The sequence below is a fragment of the Cucurbita moschata genome, unplaced genomic scaffold (genome assembly GCF_002738365.1).
Source record: "Cucurbita moschata cultivar Rifu unplaced genomic scaffold, Cmos_1.0 Cmo_Scf00018, whole genome shotgun sequence".
Classification (NCBI taxonomy): Eukaryota; Viridiplantae; Streptophyta; class Magnoliopsida; order Cucurbitales; family Cucurbitaceae; genus Cucurbita; species Cucurbita moschata.
Genome location: NW_019268534.1, coordinates 735,265 through 755,238, shown reverse-complemented (window position 1 = coordinate 755,238; position 19,974 = coordinate 735,265). Strand labels below are relative to the sequence as shown.

The 19,974-nt window shown below is 36.2% G+C and overlaps 5 protein-coding genes across 6 annotated transcripts in view; 2 read left to right on the top strand and 3 right to left on the bottom strand.

The window, feature by feature from the left end:
• The window catches only part of LOC111456413 (TPR repeat-containing protein ZIP4), a 5,448-nt gene extending 1,205 nt beyond the window's left edge, over window positions 1-4,243 (bottom strand). The window contains exons 1-5 of one of the 2 annotated variants that reach the window (XM_023098261.1): window positions 2,840-4,243; window positions 2,031-2,220; window positions 1,881-1,913; window positions 1,124-1,747; window positions 125-769 (exon numbers count right to left, since the gene is read on the bottom strand). In XM_023098261.1, coding sequence (XP_022954029.1) covers window positions 131-769; window positions 1,124-1,747; window positions 1,881-1,913; window positions 2,031-2,220; window positions 2,840-4,203 — 2,850 coding nt within the window. In that variant the 5' untranslated portion in view covers window positions 4,204-4,243 and the 3' untranslated portion in view covers window positions 125-130. Of the gene's footprint in view, window positions 1-124; window positions 770-1,123; window positions 1,748-1,880; window positions 1,914-2,030; window positions 2,221-2,839 lie in introns of those variants that run through there. The other variant, XM_023098263.1, reaches the window with a different exon arrangement.
• A 759-nt stretch (window positions 4,244-5,002) lies between these two features.
• On the top strand, window positions 5,003-8,842 carry LOC111456138 (FRIGIDA-like protein 3). The gene is made up of 4 exons (XM_023097913.1): window positions 5,003-5,212; window positions 6,258-7,318; window positions 7,662-7,834; window positions 8,166-8,842. Exons 2-4 carry the CDS (start codon window positions 6,268-6,270, stop codon window positions 8,592-8,594), a joined length of 1,653 nt encoding a protein of 550 aa, XP_022953681.1. The 5' UTR covers window positions 5,003-5,212; window positions 6,258-6,267; the 3' UTR covers window positions 8,595-8,842.
• Window positions 8,843-9,266: 424 nt separating this feature from the next.
• On the bottom strand, window positions 9,267-12,834 carry LOC111456494 (ABC transporter I family member 19-like). Its single transcript, XM_023098378.1, has 6 exons — window positions 12,323-12,834; window positions 11,759-11,919; window positions 11,242-11,293; window positions 10,525-10,661; window positions 10,208-10,294; window positions 9,267-9,824 (listed from the first exon to the last, which is right to left on the bottom strand). The coding sequence occupies exons 1-6, from the start codon at window positions 12,507-12,509 to the stop codon at window positions 9,525-9,527; spliced, it is 924 nt and encodes a 307-aa protein (XP_022954146.1). The 5' UTR covers window positions 12,510-12,834; the 3' UTR covers window positions 9,267-9,524.
• An 814-nt stretch (window positions 12,835-13,648) lies between these two features.
• LOC111456277 (NAC domain-containing protein 21/22-like) lies at window positions 13,649-16,450 on the bottom strand. The gene is made up of 3 exons (XM_023098101.1): window positions 16,162-16,450; window positions 14,258-14,523; window positions 13,649-14,077 (listed from the first exon to the last, which is right to left on the bottom strand). Exons 1-3 carry the CDS (start codon window positions 16,328-16,330, stop codon window positions 13,751-13,753), a joined length of 762 nt encoding a protein of 253 aa, XP_022953869.1. The 5' UTR covers window positions 16,331-16,450; the 3' UTR covers window positions 13,649-13,750.
• A 1,310-nt stretch (window positions 16,451-17,760) lies between these two features.
• The window catches only part of LOC111455956 (structural maintenance of chromosomes protein 1-like), a 28,203-nt gene continuing 25,989 nt past the window's right edge, over window positions 17,761-19,974 (top strand). The window contains exon 1 of the mRNA XM_023097617.1: window positions 17,761-17,770. Within this exon, the coding sequence (XP_022953385.1) occupies window positions 17,764-17,770 (7 nt within the window). The 5' untranslated portion in view covers window positions 17,761-17,763. The remainder of the gene's footprint in view (window positions 17,771-19,974) is intronic.

The window sequence follows — 19,974 nt, the reverse complement described above, 5'->3', positions numbered from 1 at the left end:
TCTCCAAAAAAAAAAAATAAATAAAGTGCGTGTTTTAGCTGTGTTTATTCCCTTTCATTCTGTTACTATTTTAGTATTCGCGTGGCAAAATGAGAAAAAAGAGTTGTATAGATCTGATACTCACAGTCAATTATTCTGTCTGCATTGAGGACTTGTTCTGGAAGCCATTAACGAACTCCTCCATGCATGCGCAGTAAGTCTCCATTCCTCCAACATGTCTGCCTATTTCCAGCCCCAAATCCATCCATTTCTTTGCCATCTCACTCTGTCCCATCCTAACAGGCACGGATGCCCGGTTCCACGCTGTCATAGCTAGCCATTTCCCCTCTTCCAATGGATACTCACCTTCCTTCAGCCCCACCATTATCCTATAAGCTTGCCTGTACATTTCATATACGGCATCATCATCTGCCTCTCCCTTGCTAATGCTTGTTATGGAAATAAGCTTCCGGAAAACAAGAGCAACGGTATGATAGTCCGGAGATGGGGAAGAGAGTAGCGCTGACAGACACTCATTGAGTGCGAAGTTGGCTACATCTTGATTGAATCTAGTTCCCTGCAAAGCGTATAGGCCAATCTGAAGCAGATATTTGTAATTGCAAACCTTTGAGCTCGCAAACCTTTTCACCAGCAGTTGTTGTGACCCTGAATCGTTCAGCCTTCCATATATATCATAGGCACTAAGCGTGTAGATGAATAACTTTTCTGCCTCTAGGCGATGAATCTCTTCGTTGTTGACTTTCTTTTCTGTGGAAATGAGCTTCATAATCTGCATAAATAAAAGATTTTCAATCACAACGGATAGAAAGCAAATTCATAATGCAGCCACAATAGAAGAGCCTGAAAATCTCACTCAATCAAGTGCAGTTAGTTTGAAGTACAGCATACCGGTTGGTTGACAGACTCACTTTTCACAAGTACAAAACTTAAAAATAGTCAGAGGTTCAATTTAGATCAATTTTTACCTATTTTGGCTGGTTCAATCTAAATTGTTAATCGGTGAATTTGGGTTCGTTGGGCTTCAAAAATTAGTTTCATCATTGAATTTAGCCACAAAGAAAACGAACTGTCCTGCTTACACCCAACATAATATCAATCAAACGAAAAAAAGAATAGTCCTTACCTTACCAGCTCTATCTAACAATTCTTTGGCTTGTTTGATTTTGGCGTTTGACAGTGTGGTATTTGTTTGTTCCTCAGAAGCTATCATAGCAGTTACAGCCAGAGTCAGTGATCTAAAAACTATGACATTGTTTTCGTCGACTTGCTCTTCATCAGACAAAGCAGTGTAAAACTTCGAAGCCAACAGCAGAAATTCTGCACATAATTCAAACTTCCTCTCCTTCCCCATTCTTGTCCCAAGGTTCCAACAAGCCACAGCAAACCAATTTTGTTCCCGCTTCCCTACTTCCCCTTCTCCAAAGAAGCAACCAGCCCCAAGTTCAATTGCCCTGTCACAAGCGCGTTTCAGTACTCCGAAGATTTCTGAGTCATCGCTGGGTTCTTGAGTGAGGATGGTAACTAAGGTGCGTAGTACAACCACTTCTCTTGCTATCATAGATTTTCCTGTGGAATAAAAATCTAATAAGCTCGAAAGAGAGGCAACTGCAACAGGAAAAGCACGGCAAGCAACAGCTTCATGAGCAGAGAGTGAGAGAAAGTCTGGCGTAAAATCAAGGCAGGACATCATGGATTGGATCTGATTGATGGCGGCCGTATTGTCACTTTTTAGAAGAGAAATTTTGAACTGCACAAGTAGCGATAAACATCAAGTTCAATCAATCATTTAGCATGGTAAATCAGAAAAATATCACAAAAAATAGATCTAATAAACCTTCATTATATTTATAACAGGTGTAATAGGGAGGGAGAGCGAGTACCTTTAGGAAAGCACAAGCTATGCTGGGTTCTAGCTGCAGAAGAGGAGAAAATAGCACTATGAATATTACTCAAGGTGCTGAAAATTTGTAAGACCCAGATCCTTAGAAATTGATACTATACTTCAGCTTCCTTTGAATGATTTATCGTACCTTTTCAGCCTCATTGACATATTCTTGAGCTCGATCAAGCTGAGACAGACCAAGATAACAAAGACATAAAACTCTAAACCCTTTGGCCCGAAGATTTCTATTTTCAATGTCGTATGGAATGTAAAGCATTGATTTTTCAAACATCTCAGCACTGATCTCGTATCCTTTTGACCGAAAATGATCTGCGGCACTGGAAAGAAAAACAAAAGGAAAAAAATAAACTATTTAAATTTGTTCATATTTATATCATTTCATTCTCTAGCTTTCATCTTCAAATTTTTGTACATTCTACTTCAGTCTTTCAATTTTAATCCTATAGGAAATTTTTCATTCATCATTCAACGAAAAATTCGATTCTGTTTCAAATTATAACACCTAACCTAATAAATAAATGGACATACACGGTCTTACTAAATACTTCATTGAAGAAGACAAGAAAACTAGCATTCAGCGCTAAAAATTATTTTCATGCAAAATTTATATACAAAAATAGAAGGTTTGACAATTCAAAGACCAGAAAGTGAAATAAATATAAGAACATGATGAGTAAAATAAAATTTGATTCTTCTCTTGTATTTCATCGACATTAGAAATGAACATGAACTTTCATGGTGGTCATAATACAGTATCCTCTAATAGAATGGCATTGCATTTGCCTCCCTAAATGCATTGGTCTTTCTATGACGTAAATTTCCCTATAGCCGCATGATTCTTTAAAGTTATTATATGATAAATAGGAACCGGTAACTAATGGTATATGAACTCATTCAACTTATGACAAATTAATTCAATTGTGTCGATGTACTTACCAATTCCAAAGCAGGGTGTACATTGTTTTTCTATGTTTTGCAGCAGGCTCTTTGCGAAAGAGTGTCAGCACCCTCTCATCTGACACCAGCTTCGCCGCAACTCTGGCCCTCACTTCCGAAACCTCGCCCGCATGGCCAACTACCTTGTGAGCCACTCGCACCGCCGCCCCTGCACTGACATGGCAACGGTCCAATAGCCCCATGAACACACCCATGGCTGTCTCTGCTCCAGCTCCTCCCACCGCCTCGAAGTAAGTTTCCACAGCCGAAACCCAAGCGCTCTCTGGAATTCCCTTGTTCTCAATCATCCCTCGCAGCTCCTTCTCGGCCTCTCCATGCCTCCCTAGTCCCAACCAAGCCTTCATAGCCAAAACCGGCAGGCTTGGATGATTATCCCCACAATCTCCATCTCTCAAAAGCCTCACACACTTGATTACACTCTCGAACTCTTCAACCTGCAGATGAACAGCTGAAATGAACCTCAGTGTCTTGGATCGTAGGGCTTTAAACTCAACCATCTCCTCTCTAGCTCTTGCTAAACGCAGACCTTTCTCGTACAGATCCAGAGCTTCGTTCAACAGCTTTAAAGCCTCACGGAACGCATGAGTTTCCCCCTTCGATAGCTCGATCTTCCCAAACGCCAAGTACTCGTCTCCCAGCGCTTTGTAATGCTCTGGCGAACCGAACATCAAACCTTTCGCTCGACTCAGAAGCACCACAGCAAGATTCCTGTCAGAGACCTGCCAAGCCGTTCGAGACCTAGCGATATTCAAATCCAATAGAAGCTTCTTGGCGCCGGCATCGGCAACCATGGTGAGATCCAACTTCGATACGATATCCGAAGCCCTCTCGAAGCAACTGGAGGCGAGTTCGAAGTTCTTGAGACTGTGCCATATCAATCCGGTCTTGTAGTAAAACGAAGCGGATTTGGCTGCAGGGGAGGGGACTCCATCGACATCCCCGGCGAGATAGAGGAGGTCCGAGGCGACATGGCGGAGATTAGCATGCTCAGTAGACGATCGGCAGGTGGCGGAGGTGTTGGCGAGGTCGACGCAAGCGTTCCATAGTCGGTAACTGAGCTTCCAGATATGGAGTTTGGTGGAATTGGGGAAGGGAGTGAGTTGAGCAAGAAGAGTGAGGGAATGGCGGAGATCATCAGGGATGATCGGAGAGAGAGGGTGGTCGGCAGCCGAAGCGGAGGAGAGGAACTCCGCCTTCTTGATTGAGGATTCAATTTGGAGAAGAATGGGATTGAAAAGATCGAATCGAAATTGTGAATGTGATTGTTGTTGTTGTTGTTGTTGGGATTGAGATTGAGATTGAGACGGTCCTTGAGAAGGCGATGGGATTTCTGCGATCCTCATCTGGGATTTTGGCGGGAGATTACGAGCTCTGGATTTCGAGGGAAGGGATTTTTGAATAAACGATAATGGACTACTGTAGTGTAGCTGTAGATTGGTTTGGTTATACCGTTTTATTTAAACATTTAAAAAATAATCATTTTTAAACAAAAAAAAATTCACGATATTATCTTAAATTTTTAAATATAATTTTAATAGAACATTTTACAAAATTTATAAGCTATTAATCCAATTTTTTAAAATTTATGGGTATTTTAAAAATAAAAATATTACATAATTTTTTGAGTTCACATAATTGAGAATAAAATAAAATGAAATAAAAGAATAAAAACAAAATGGCGTGAGAAAGTGAGAGAAAAACAAAAAAAATACCAAACAAATCGAATCATATTTTGTTTTGGTTAGAGTACAAAACAGCTACCAAACAACAAATTTATTTGTTTTATTTACGTATTTGGGTTTTTTTTTCAATAAATCATAAAATTTGTCCACATTCCTAATTTACCTTTTAACCTTTTACAAGAATTTTTTTTTTAATTTTTTTTTTAATTTTTTTTTATGAAAGGTAAATAAATAGTTTATGTTCATATACTGACCATGCATTTTCTCTTATAAAAGTTAACTATTTAAATTTTATAGATATTTTTTAAACATGTTAGTTAATCCGTATTTATAAATTACTAATAATTTTATCCAAAAATTAACATTAAAATTATTTTTAATTTTTTTAAAAAAATTATTTTTACATGGGAGGGGAAATATAAAAAACGGGAGTGCCCGAAAGAATGCGAGGGGAAAGAGAGCGACTGGTGGTGTGGCTGAGTGCCTGCAATAAATACTTTTCATCGTCCCTAATCCACTTTCCTCTTTCCTCCATTTTTCTTCCTCTCTTCCCTCTTATCTCTCTCTTTTTCTCGCTCTGGTTTGGATGTTTGTATTTAGTGTGCTAGGTCAAGCATTTATTTGCAGGCTCCGGAGTAATTCCTGTTGCGTTTCTCACTCAATCAATCGGGTAATCCACTTCTCTCACTTACCTAGATCCATTTCTTTTCTAATTGTTTCTGGGTTTTTGTTCTTTGGAGAATATTAAGTCTCGAGGATTCGATTATGGAGTCCCCTTTTCCAAATTTGAGCTGCTGCTGTGTTTTTCTGGATGGGGTTTTCTGTTTGATGCTATTTATCATCGCTTTGCTTTGTTTTGTTGAATTGGGTTCAGTTTAGGGTGGAAATGCGTTTTAGTCATTTGGATAGCAAATTATTCGAATGTAATATCCCATTTTCCCGAAAACGAGGCTCGTTTGAATGTCTTCCTGTTGCTGGGCATTTTATTCCTTTTAGGATCTGAACGAATAATGCTCGGCTCTGTTTTGTCCTATGAGTGGTCTTGATTTATAAGATGCAGAGAAGCAATTCATGCAGGAGGCTGTTTCTGCAAGCAGTTTAGTATTGATTCTCTTATGTAGCAATGGAGGTTGTTTTTCAACTAACGTGTAGAACTTCCATTGATTAAGAGCGAGGAGATAAAATGAAATAAATGAATGAAGAAGTCCCACATTAATGAATCAACCAATACCAGGAATGATGAATCTGGGAAGCCAGACTGACTGATAGCTTTAATCTGCGTAGTTTTGTTAACAATGAAGTAGAGAATATTCCACATTAAAGTGTAATCAGCCTACCTACAGTTAATGAAGGAGTTCTCTTTGTTGAAATTTCCTGATTTTTGTTTGAAAAATACAGGTTATGAACTATTATTCCAAGTGCCTCGATCGTTTTTGTAAATTTCGTCGCCCGTAATATGTGTTTCTCTTTTTGATCATTAAACTCTATCCAAAGTGTTGCATTTTCCATTTGGCTCTGCTACCTCTTTGATGCTCGTTGAAATGGATGTTGCTCTAGTTTTTATTGTTTTTTTGTTAGTTATCACAACTTTGGCTACCATTTATTGGTGTATTAAGTGTGAGCTTTACTTACATATATTTTATTTCATGTAAGTTGAATTGAAGTAATAAATCCAAATCGACAGTTTATCATCTCTCTCTTCCTATTATCTTCAGCTCCTTTGCCATGGATGTCACACATTCAGTTGAAACGCTGATTGACTCTACAACCTCTAAGATACAACAGCTTCAGAAAGCATTTGCTGAGCTTGAAAGCCACAAAGCATTAACACTCAACTTGAAATGGAAAGAACTTGAAGAACATTTCCATGGGCTAGAGAAATCCTTAAAGAGGCGTTTTGATGAGTTAGAAGACCAAGAAAGGGAATATGAAACCAAAACAACAGAGGCACGTCAAAAGTTAGAGAAGCGGGAAGCTGCTATTCTGGCTAAAGAGACAGCCTCGCTGGAGTGTCTTCAAAAGAAAAGAGATGCTGCGGCATTTGCTGTTGCTAATGCACGAGAGAAGCACCGGAAGGTGGCATCAGAAACGCCTTCTTGCCCTGATGACTATCAAAGTGGGGAACCAAATGTGGTAGATAAACCACCTGATTCTTTGAATAGTGAAAATAACTCAGATGGTTTGAAAGATACTCCTAATGAAGATGAACACTTTGGTGTCAAGTCTTATCCTCAATTAGTACAATTATGTGAAGAGATGGACTCTGCAGGGCTGCACAAATTTATATCTGACAATCGGAAGAACCTTGCTGCAGTAAGGGAGGAGATTCCATTTGCACTAAAAGCCGCAGCAAACCCAGCCTGTATGGTTTTGGACTCCTTGGAAGATTTCTACAGTGGAGAAGTTGCTAACTTGGATGGAAAGAAAAACTCAGATCTACTGGGTTCTCGCCGAACCTGCATCATGTTGATGGAATGTTTAAGCATTTTGCTGAAAACTATGAATGCTGAACCTGTTTCTAAAGTGATGTCAGCCGAGGTCAAGATGCAAGCAAAGAAAATTGCTGGAGAATGGAAACCAAAGTTGGATGCTCTTGATGTGGATGCTAGTAATGGCAACTCACTGGAGGCTCATGCCTTTTTGCAGCTTCTGGATACTTTTGGCATTGCATCTGATTTTAATGATGTAGAGTTATCCAGGCTTGTGCCAATGGTCTCCCGTCGACGCCAAGCAGCTGATTTATGTCGATCTCTAGGGTTATCAGACAAAATGCCAGGTCAGTCTTTCATTCTTAAATGGACAATGTCAAGAAGCTATTTGACAACCAAATATAGTAGGGTCAATGGAGGTGCGTGCAAGTAGGCCCGAACAAAAATGTTGAGTTGGATATTTATGGAAGATCGTATATTTTAATCGTAATTCATTCTTTCTTCGTTCTATCTCAACACTATCTTTCAGCAGATTTGATTAAAGTTTTTTTCGACACCTTGAACACTATTATGCAGCAGATTTGATTAGTTTGGATAGGTATATGCAGTATAGGGTATTGGATGCGGATTCACCTCAACTTAGTCCTTTTCATTCTCTTGTTAATGGTTTCTTTGCTCGTCGTTCTCCAGGTGTCATCGAAGTATTGGTTAACAGTGGAAGGCAAATTGACGCAGTGAATTTGGCTTTTGCATTCGAACTTACAGAGCAGTTCTTTCCAGTGCCATTGCTGAAGTCCTATCTCAAGGAGGCCAAGAAAGTGTCTTCACCAGCCAAACCTGGAAATGCATCCCCCACTGCACAGGTTTTTTCAATATTAACTGAGTTTTGTTTAATTACTTCATCTGAATCAAAGAATAATGTTAGAATCTCATATTGGTTACTGAATCTGGAGCTTGTTTTTACACTTCCTGTGATCATCTTAGGGAGCTACAGTTGACATGAGTTTCTCCTAGATTGAATTTTCCTTTTATTAGAATCAAAGTATGCAGGTGTTAGATCCTCGAACCCGAGACAGGACGTTTTGCGCTATCTATCATTACTATCTCTCCCTTCGTGTGCTAGTTCTATTTTCGTTTCTTTCTCTATTATGTGATGTTTCTTCTTTTCCTTCATTGTTTTTGTACAAATTTCAGAATGATGTTAGTGACAGAGAGCTGACTGCCCTTAAGGCCGTAATCAAGTGCATTGAAGAGCACAAACTCGAAGAGCAATACCCTGTAGACCCTCTTCAGAAACGGGTCATCCAGCTCGAGAAAGCTAAGGCCGACCAGAAAAGGGTGACCGAGGCTACAAAACCTCAACCAAAGCGACCTCGTGCAAATGGTGTTGGTTATGCCCCTCTTGTCAATAACAACAATGGTGCTGACAAGAACTTCTACGGTAGAGTGACAGATAGATACCCACCGTACATGTACGACCGACCGTACATGTATCACCCGACCCCTAACGACAACCATTGCCCACCCCTCTTGGGCTCAGCTATGTACAACATGCCTCCTGCAGCTCATGGAAACTACTTTGGAAATGCTTACCAGTACCAAGCTGCTGCATATCTTCACTGAATGAGATGAAAGATGGTAAGAGGTGAGTGTGATCCTTGGTTAACTATTTAGAGTATTAACCCTCAATGGATGTGGCAGTGTATGAACGAAGTGTAGTAGTAAGACTCAGAAACTTACCCAAAAAACCAAAAACGAAAAAAAAGAAGAAAAGAAAAAGAAAAAAAAAAACCCCAAACTGCCTTGTTAAGTTGTTGTACTGGATGATATTTAAACTCTCTAATATATATGCACAAAACTTTGATGTGTAATATGTTTGTGTGCATAACATTCTTCATCTTTTTGGTCAGGATCTTTTTCTTTTCCATTTTTAATGACAAGCTATCTTCTTGTCTTTTTTTTTTTCTTTTTTTTTCTTTTTTGAATTAAAGTTTTTATTAAAAAAAATTATTTATGTAATTATTTATGGTTAGATTTGGATTTTTTTAATTTTCAAATGTCAAGTTTGGAATCATCTATCCATGATTGGAAAATTTAATACTTGAGTTAATCGTTAGGTAGCCTGTTCCTATAGAACCTATCACTAAAATACACAGATCAGTTCCAATAGAACTTATCACTAAAATACTCCTATTCATGGAAAATTCAAACTATTAGCCCCACACGAGGTTTATGAATAAGTGATTGTCTGATAATGGACGAAAAATGTTCATCTTTTGAACTCATAAAAACGAGAAATTGAAAATCATTCTCAGTTCTTCTCACCATTTGTGTTTTGGCATAAGAATAGAAATAATTCATAGCTTGTCAATTCCACGCCAAAGCACGAATCAAATTGTTGATCAAGTATAGAAACTTTCAAAAGGCAAAAAAAGAAACCTCATTCCGGATACTAAACTTGTGAACCCCATTTCTCTCTACTTTTATCACTATATCTCACATTTAACTGAAACAATCTTCTTAGATCCAATGCCCAAAATAATTCTACGAAAGCTAGCGATAATAAGCCATATGTCTGGAAGACGAGAAAGGAGATGAACCAAAAGGAGAAACGTTCTTCTGCGTGTTGGATGGAGGGAGAATTGGGTTCTTCTTCTTCTTCTTCTTGAGTTTGGTTTCAGCACGCAGCCAAGTCTCAACCACAGAAAGCAAATTGGCACAATGCTTCAACTCATCAACTTCACACAGCTTCTCTGACTTTCTTAGCTCACCATCTTGAATATATGCCAGATGAGTTGCCCATGTCTCCAGTCCATCAAATATGTGAGTTGCATATACTATAGTAGCTCCTCTCTGTCCACAAAAACAGCCAGTTCTTCAATTAATCTCAGCCATTTCAAGGGTAATCTTCTTTGAGAGTTCGGTATTTTTATCAACATCGACATCGAACATTATATATTTATTTATTTTTGATGATATGACATTACAATGGTGGAGGTGGAGGTTTAAACTTTCAACCCGAATTCAGAACCACAAAGCCAATGAAAATATTGATATCACGAACAGTTATACCATCATCTTAATTTCCAATCCAGAATGAAATTCAGGAATTGTAAGATTACGATATGGCAGAATTACATCTATTCTGGATGATATTGCCATTTACACGAAATTCATGTCCTGGAGCATAATTTAGCTCATACTAATTGCTTGTAGTATTGAAAAGTATTCAATACCTGATCACACTCTTCCTTTAAGAAGTCCAGAAGGTCCATCCTTGCAACGACATCAAGGTCAACTGTGACCTCATCTAGCAAGAGAACCTGACAAATCAAAAACATGAATTGAAAAATCAGCAGGCAATGAAGCTGTTGTGATATTTCAAACGTCAAATATAGAACAGGACATGGTCCAATACAGAAATGCTTTATGGGAAATTTAAAATCAATGGTCCAGAAATTAGACATAGTGAACGGATGGGCTCAATTATCAGAGTACACTTAATAGCAACTCAGTCATCCACAGAAAGCGAAAAGTCGTCCATATTTAATACCTTGAAAGGATGTAAGAGGCCCATGCAGATTTGCACCCGACGACGTTGTCCATCAGATACCTTATGCATTCGCCACTGGAGATCTATATCAAGGAGGTCGATCAGCCTATCTCTCCTTTCAGGATCCGTTCCTTCGACTATCAACATAAATAAAGGGCATTAATTTGTACAGGTTTGCAGCCAATAAAAGGAAATATTGTATACATCTTATTGAAATTGAACCAAGTACGTGAAAATTTAATTCCAGAATGCAAAGAGGATTAAAGTAATGACAAGATAGTATTAGTGGCTCAAAGAAGGAACCCGAAAGAGTTTATCAGCATTTCATTTCTTCCCTCGAGCATGTTACTTAGCTTACTCTCTCTGAACATGGTGGATCTCATGAGGAGATTATTAGGGTTTGTTATGGGGTTCATCTTCATATTAGTCATAAATAGTGAGTATGCTAGAAAGGGTTTTCGAGGGTGAAGGTTGTTATAGATGAAGTATTTCAAGTAGCTCAGATAGAAGAGCAGGGAGGTTTCTTACCCCCATCTTTTGTACTCTATCCTTTATTGAGACAAATATCAATTTGCTTCCTATTAAGTATCCTAAGCAACCCCTAACTAGAGGAGGAAAAGAAAAATCTAGTCCCCACATGAGGATAGGAAATATAATTAAAGGTCACAGTTATAATGCCCCCACACAGCAAATATTATACAATTGAACATAGCCCACCTCCAAATATCATATGTTCAGCAGAAAAGTCTCCCTGTAATGCAACCTCGCCCTGAGTTTTCAGAAAATGATATATTCAGCATTAGAAAGTTCATCCATTTTCTCGTAAGAGAACCAAATGGAAGGTAATCAGTTACTGTTCAGGGTTAAGAAAAAGAAAACATCAATGCTAACATGTTACAGCATAATCAATGTGGACGAAAACTATATTTAGTTGGAAATCAACCACCGCTGAAGTAAAGGACGCTACATCATGAACCACTGAGAATTCTGAAACAATCAAACTATAGGAAATCAACTGAAATCTGTAAAGCGAAGAGCACGATTTTGTCTTTGTAATGCACCAAAGACATCGGACGCTTTGTTTGAGACAATCAGAGAAAATCTATGTCCATACATCTCGAAAGATACTTGTTTCATATAAAGGCATGGACAATGCTATGTATGCAAGAACAGAAATATATAAAACAATACAGTAGCTAATTTCTTAAACAAGAGGTGCAAGTTATGTACTCACTGCAGAGCTAACGGTCTTACTCCAAGATCCTCCCAAGTAGGCTAAATCACCACTACATACGAGGTGAGTGTCATGAAAAGCTGAACTATTTAGAACCCGAACGACATCTCTTCCTCCAACCATATGTTTTCCAGCCAAAATTTTCAGCAAAGTAGTCTTCCCTGCACAAAATTTGATAACAAGTATCAATGTCACTAAAGGTCTGCCATGGGAACCATTACCTTTTCTGCATTATTTGAATCTACCTTCCCACAGCGCAAGGGGCAAAATTTAGTGTCGTTATATAATTTTCTTAATCTAAGACAAGCTCAAATGGTTAATTACGCACGGGAGATTTCCTATGATCAATAATAGAAACGAGCAAGAATCGGTTCCCAGAGAGATTCGCATATCAGGAGCATTTTAATGGGTTAGTAATCGCACATTATTCAAGAAACAAAGGCGGCTGCAAATTTTTTTCATGATTTCGTACTTCACTTCCTCCTCGAATTCATATTTCAACCTAAAATTCTTACACTAAACCAAACGAAAAGGAAAGAGAGAAAATAGACACGATTCGAGTACCAGATCCATTAGCGCCAACGAGAAGACAACGAGATCCAGAGCCAATCTCGAGATTAAACTCCACGAAAAGAGGCGAATCAATTTCGTAAGCAAATTGCATCGCTTGTACCTTGATGCCGGTAGAACTCTTCTCATCTACATCTTCACAACCCTCTTTCCCGTGGAACGAAATTTCCTTGTCAGCCATTTCTGCAGAACAAAATTGATAAAGATGAAGAATTACCCAGGGAATTTATACACCCCTGTGAGCAATTAGAAGGCAATGCGCATCCAAAAGTTCGGTCGGTGATTCTTCAAAAGTAGCGAACGTGGTGGTTGTTGGCGGGTTGGAAAGGGAGTGAAGTTGAGGCTAGGATTTGACGCGCCATTGAATCTAAACGTGGCATACGCTGCGATCAGAGAAGCTGGAATTTCATCGCAATCGCATTGAATTTGGTCTATGTATTGCATCGCGGGAAATTGAGCGCACCGCCTTCCTAGTTGCAATGGAAGACAAGAAAGTACGCTAAAATTGTTTCATCTCCTAATTTTTTAGGATCATATGTTTATATTGTTAAATTAATAAAAATGCTCTTTTTAAATTTCAAATTCATTTTAAAAATAATTTTAAAAAATATATTATAGTAATATATTATTTTTATTTTTATTTTTAATAATACTCTTCCATTAAAAAAATCGGTTGTCTACCTTCCTAGATTATCTACAAATATATTAATATTATTTCAATAAGTTCAGGACTATTTTTAAAACATTGCCGCCGCCCCTCAACTTCACCCTTTCTAGATTATCTACAAATATTTTACCTTTAATAATACTCTAAAATTGTTTCATCTCCTAATTTTTTTAGGATCATAGTGTTATAATTGGGTTGTATGGAATTTTTTTATCGTTAAATTAATAAAAATACACTTTTTTTTATTTCAAATCCATTTTAAAAATAATTTTTAAAAAAAGTCTTCAAAAAATATTTAATATTTTAATTTAATTTTTTTAAATAATACTCTTCAATTAAAAAAAAAATATCCTTAAAATTTTGAAACTAACATTTGTACCTTTGTAAAAAAAATTTAAAAATTATCTACTAATATTTTAATATTATTTCAAAAAATTCATGAGTATTTTTTATGTCGGTCAACCGCTCATAGATAATACAACAGTAAAAATATTTTTGAATGTTTTAAAAAAAATTTGAAGGCGTTTTTTTAAAAAATTTATATTTTTTAAACAATATTTAAAGTTCAATAGTATTTTTGAAATAAATTAAGAAAATAAATAGAAACACGTGCAAAAATCATACCAATTCATACAAGACACTAAAATAACACAAAAAAAAGTAAAACATTTAACCAAAACTCTTTCAGTACACAAACACTTCAATTCAACAAGAAAACAATAAACATGTTTTTTTTTTTTTTTTTTTGACTCTTCTTAAGCAATAAAATAGTTAAAAGGAAACCCATTTTGGTTGGTGTTTTCAATCATCTCATACTTCATTTCTTGTGCGTTTGAATCACCAACTCCATAGGATCTCAAGCCTGCTTCTTCCATGCTCATCTCCCATGGCAGCAGCCCGTTCGAGTTGTCGCCTGGTACAAACTGGACGTGGTTTGACAGCAAGCAGTAGGACGACGGTGCAGCGGCCGCCACCCCCGCCGCCGCCTCGAATGGAAACTGTGAGGTGCTGTATGTTGTTGCTTCTATCATGTCCTGATCTGGCTTGCTCTTGTAAAACACTCTGCATAGAACCCAATCCTCCTGTACAATGGATAACCAATGTCTTCATTTTTGTTTCTTTTAAGGTTGTTTTTAGCTATGTTCGTGTTGACATTTTCGAAAACCCTCTTATCTAAATTACGATATCGTGGGAGATAACGAAATGATATCGATAGCTCCAAATATCAACATAAAAGTTCGAAAAGAGGGTAAGAAATAGACCTTCGGAGGCATATGTGGTGTCTCGATACGAAACTCGTGCATGATCCATCCAGTTTTGATTCCATTCGGAGCTCGGTTTCTATAAAACACCAAAGTCTTTCTCATTCCGACCACCTCACCTCTAGTTGGATCCACCACCATTCGATCTTTCCCTGTCGCCTTCCAATACCCAGCTGTCGTTGCTCGATTCGTACGAAACCCAGTTGCGTATTTTCGATCCCTAAAGCTGAAGAAGTACCACTCGTTCCCGTTCAACTTGGCTACCTCTACATTTATAAAAAAAAAATTGAGTACTTATTAGTATATGTCAATGTCAACTCACATACAAAAGACACTCAATCCACCATGTTGCATGCACCTAAAAACACAAGTCGACTGCTGAGCCCACTCTAACTCAGCCGCCCTACTCGAGGTACGAGCCCTCGAATTCAAGATGCCTCAAAGGATAAGATCTAGGAAGTTCGATCGACTACTAACTATCGGAAATCAATATAGAAACAGATTTAGGGAAGATTATCTTCACAAAAATCATTTGAATGTTGAAAAAAATGAATTTTTTTTCTTTTTTTTTCTGAATGAATCAGTGAGAAGAGAACAAAGCTTGTATTTGGACCATAGTTATGATATAATGCCCTTCTCGACATATATGGGAATAGAATTCGCCCTCGACAAATACTAATTATTTCATATCCTTATTAGTCCACCACAAAATTTTTTATTATTTTATTTATTTTTTAAATTTTAATCAAATGACAGACTCCGACTCTAATCGTATCAATTTAGTCCTTAAATTTTAAAATCAGACAATTAAGTCCTTAACAATTTTGACAATAATAACCCTACTCGAAAAAGATTGTCGGGTTGTCATCCACTGTCACGATCTTCTTTTTCTTCTTCAATCGAGAGCAAAAAACGTCATCCTATCCCCACCTTTTCTTCGAGTACGACTCAATGGTAAGACACCTAATTATCAGCCCTAAGGGTATTTTCGTAATTACCGACCAAATTTTCTTTCTTTTTGAGAGGATTACACTTATTTTTTATATAACTATTATTTTCTTCGTTAATTACTAACACAAATTTGACAATTTTTTTTAATTATTAAATTTTAAATATTTTTTTTATTTTTATTTTCAAAATGCTAAATATAATTTTTTTTCTTTAAAAGATCAAATATTTTAAATTATTTACTGTTGATATAAATTATATACTTTCAATTAAAAGATGAGAGAGGGATGGCAGTCAAAAAAATTGTTAAATATAAACGCAACTTAAATCGTTAAAGCATTAATAATAATTATTTTTCTTTTTATAGTCGAAGGTTCGAGAATTCCCGTCTCTATAATTCTTAATACTCTGTATTCTATCAAAATCAATATAATTAAACGATAAAAATAAATGAGAATACTAATCAAATATGGCTTAAAAATTAAGCTTCTTTTATGCCACTTGTAAAAGTATTTATAACACGACAATTCATCAGTTAGATATCGTGTTTTGTGATTAATTATATCATCGATTATCCCGTGACACATAATGTGTACGATGGTTGTAGTTCAGATAGTAACGTATAATCAAGTGGGGTCGTTCTTTTCACCTAACTCCATAATTATCAACTTAAGGTGGGAAATCCTCGTTTCGAGATTAGGGTTTTAGGAAAACCGATCATTATACCAAAAATTTCTTCCTTACCCCTCCGATTTTAACTCGGATTTTTCACCCAATTACTGTCATCAGCCTCACGATTTTAAAACGCGTATGTTCGGGAGAGGTTTCGACACTGTTAACAGACGTGAGATCTCTCGTTGTTTCAAAAGTCGATGATTCAATCTCTCAAACCCATGAACGTTTTCGAACGAAATATGAACTAAGAAACACGAGACGAATTGTAAAGGTATACATACCAGGGAGTTGCCATGGCTCACAAGTATGCAAGTCGATCTCCACCAAAGTGCCCCTCAAAGCCTCTTGATTAGCTATCTTTTTGTACAAATAATGGCAAACCAACTCCTCATCGCTAGGGTAAAACCTGAACCCAGGAGGCAGAGTGGCTCCAATATCTCTCAAACCCATGTTCTTAAACCTCTCAAACAAGGGGAAACACACAAGAATTTAAGCTAAATGTGATGGGAAAAGCATAAAATGAAGGGCTTTTTTGGAGTTTCAAAGTGGTTTTGAATGAAGAGATTGAGAGAGGTTATTATTGCTTATATAGAGATGATGGAGGGAAGAAGACGAGTAGATAAATACCTTAAATTATGGAAGAGAGAGAGAGAAAGTGAGGTTAAATTCACATGAGAAACGTCTACTTTAGGGATGAACAAACCTGTGGGACACAACATTTAGGGTTTTTTCAATTCAACAAATCATCTCCGACCTTTACATTCAATTCGTAAAGGCATATACTCTCGATCGAGGGTACAAAACCAAATTGGAGTTAAAAATACAAACCGAGCTGTAATACTGTAACAACCCAAGTTTCGATTTGGGGCTATGGACCCACCATGCTTCCACTACATAACTATGATATATCACTGTAATAGCTCAAGACCACCGCTGATAGATATTGTCTGTTTTGGTCCGTTACGTATTGACATCAGTCTCATGGTTATAAAATGCGTCTATTGAGAGATCTTATATTGGTTGGAAAGAAAAACGAAATATTCCTAATAAGAGTGTGGAAGGTTGTTACCAATGGTATTAGAGTCGTACCTATCTCATTAAGATGTGGTTCAGGGACAAACCATGACAAAAACTGGTGGATATATGACACCTGAGTAATGAACTAATACCACGTCTGAATGAGGGTGAATATCTAAATATTTTAAGAATAAAGATATCAGAATATTTTAAGGACACAAATATCCTTTAGATATTTTATAAATAAATCTAGTCTACATGGTCTCGACTCTATTATAAATACTCTTCGACCCCAAATAATTTAATCTCGAGCAAAGAAGTGTAGTAATATTCAACTGAGTTTTCCACGAAATTGTGTTCAACAAACGTTTTATTTATTAAAGAAAAAAACGTTTCATCTTTTGGCCATATTACCAAATATGAGCGTATTGTCACCTTCGTTTAAACGTGACTATATCACAGTCGGTTATTTTAAGATGTCGCTATCTTTCATTTATTCACGAGTATTTGCATTTCTGAACTTTTTTTCCGGTAGAGTTTTAGATTATATATATTATAATGTAAAAGATATATATATATAGAACTAAATTAATAAAAATAAATTTATTTTAGCGTTAAAAAACATTATAATTAATCTTTCTTTTAAATATCATTAACAAATTTGGTGATTTCCGCTTAGGCCAACAAATAAGTGAGTTTGGTTGGACGAATGGTATGATGTATGATTAACATATATTATATGGTTTATCCACGTGTTAGGTCATAAAAAAATATGGAAGTATGATGTGTGTCATAATCATGTATCATCATTTAAAATACATGGTATCATGCATGTTGTATGTCACGAGCATAAGTTATTCTTCAGTATGTTTTGTATGGACGCGTACATCATATTGCTGATCTTTTATTTTTGTTGGTGTCCAACAGTGTGAGCGTACGCCAGCCCACTTTTAGACCTAAAGATTACGTATACAAGCTCACCTAATGGGTTCATGTACACGTGCGTGGATTGTGTATAGAGAAATACTATGCATTTAACGCTACTCGAAAAAAAAAGTAGAACCCAAGATAAACCCACTGAAAAGTACTATGGACTATGCATCCAACGCTATCTGATCGAGTCTATTAAAATGTACTCCCGAAAATACCTAAGACTTACTATAAATTTTTATTTGTTCTAATTCTTCGTTTCTAATCATGATATCGAGAAAATATATATTTGATTTCTACTATAAAGTTGATTGAAAAGAGCTTGAAAACTTTGTTCATGATTTAATAAGAACATTAGGTTATGCAATAAACTATGATATAAGAATTTGTTCGTGGTTTAATAGGAACATTTTTTTTGTTTTGTTGCATTGACACGTAATAGTTTTGAATAAAGTCGAATATTTTGATTTGATAATTTTACCTGTTTTTGACACTATATTGTACCGACATGAGATGCTACCCACGAGCTGGTCAGGGACAGGTTATTCTTTCAAGTAAAATGTTACTTTAATTCAAAATAAACCATAAACTTATAAGACAACCAAAAATTGTATGACACAGTCCCAATGATCTGATTAGCAAATGTCTCGTCACATGACATATATTCTTGTAATTGTTTGAAAAATAGTGAACTCTACAAATATGTCATTTCTTTTTATGGGGCTAAATGAACGAATTAATGCATGATTTGTTGTACCAATTATTTGGTAGTGCATAAGCGGGAGTCACGAGAGAATTATGACCTAGACAGCCAAACCGAGCCTTACCCATCACATTACTCGTGAAATGTGACACCCGAGTAAAAGAGGGGTACATAAATGAATTAAGATTATATCTAAATGAGAGCGATCCTAAGGATAGGATCTCTTAATAATTTTCTTGAAATGCATGTGAGTGAGGACAAAACATGCTGGAAGGACTCGTGTTAGTATGTGAGGATAGTTTTCACTCTTAAGAAGTGAGAAGTAGGTATCGTGACCATGTCGTAGAGAATGTCGGGGCATCAGGGGTCGAGTGCGGATTCCAAACCCTAATCCAAATCGTGGGTATCCGTCATTTTACAGATAGCATTTTTGTTATAAATAAAAAATCATAAAGTTACTATTATTAGTGTAATGTAACTAAATTTTCCAAACATCTTATCAACTTCATCAAGTCATTTCACCTTGAAATGACACATTACCCGTTACAAACCGTTTAATATTATCAATTCACAAATAAGAACTTGAAGGAATATTATATTTAATTTATTACTTTTTTAGTATATATTAATGTTATTAAAGTTTACTTTTTTTTTTAATTGTTTTTTCTGTTTATTTATTCTAATTTTTCTAAAACATAAATAAGTGCATTATTTTATTATTTTCTTACTTAAAAAAAATAACCATAATAAATATCTAAAAGTAAATATAATATAAATTTTAAAAATATTTTTTTCAGGTAAAAAGTTGATCTTTCTAATTGAAATGGTAGGTAATATTATTACCAATCATTTATGTTTTATTTTTAATTAAAAAAACAATTACCAAATTCAGTTCAATAAAGGGGAAATAAAAACCCGAAAATAATGAACATAAATACGGAACGTAAATGTTACGATATCATATAAATTAAAAAACGCTTCATTCTTTATATACAACTTTAATATCGATCGTATTTGTACTACTATAATAACCCAAACTCACCGCTAGCAAATATTATCCGTTTTATTCCGTTACGTACTGCTATCAGCCTCACGGTTTTAAAATATGTTTGCTAGATAGAAGTTTCTACACCCTTATAAAGAATGTTTTGTTCCCCTCTCCAACCGATGTAGGATCTCACGACTGCTAATCAATCTTCTTTTTCTCTTTGATACAAGGTTAATTATGTGAAATCTGACATCGGTTGGAGAGAAGAACCAAACATGGGTGTGGAAACCTCTTCTTAACATATTAAAACATGTATGCTAGATAGAGGTTTCCACACACATAAAAAACGCTTCGTTCCTCTCTCCAACCGATCTGAAATCTCACAACTACTAACCAGTCTTCTTTTTCTCTTTGGTACGAGGTTAATTATGTGAGATCCCACATCGGTTGAAAATG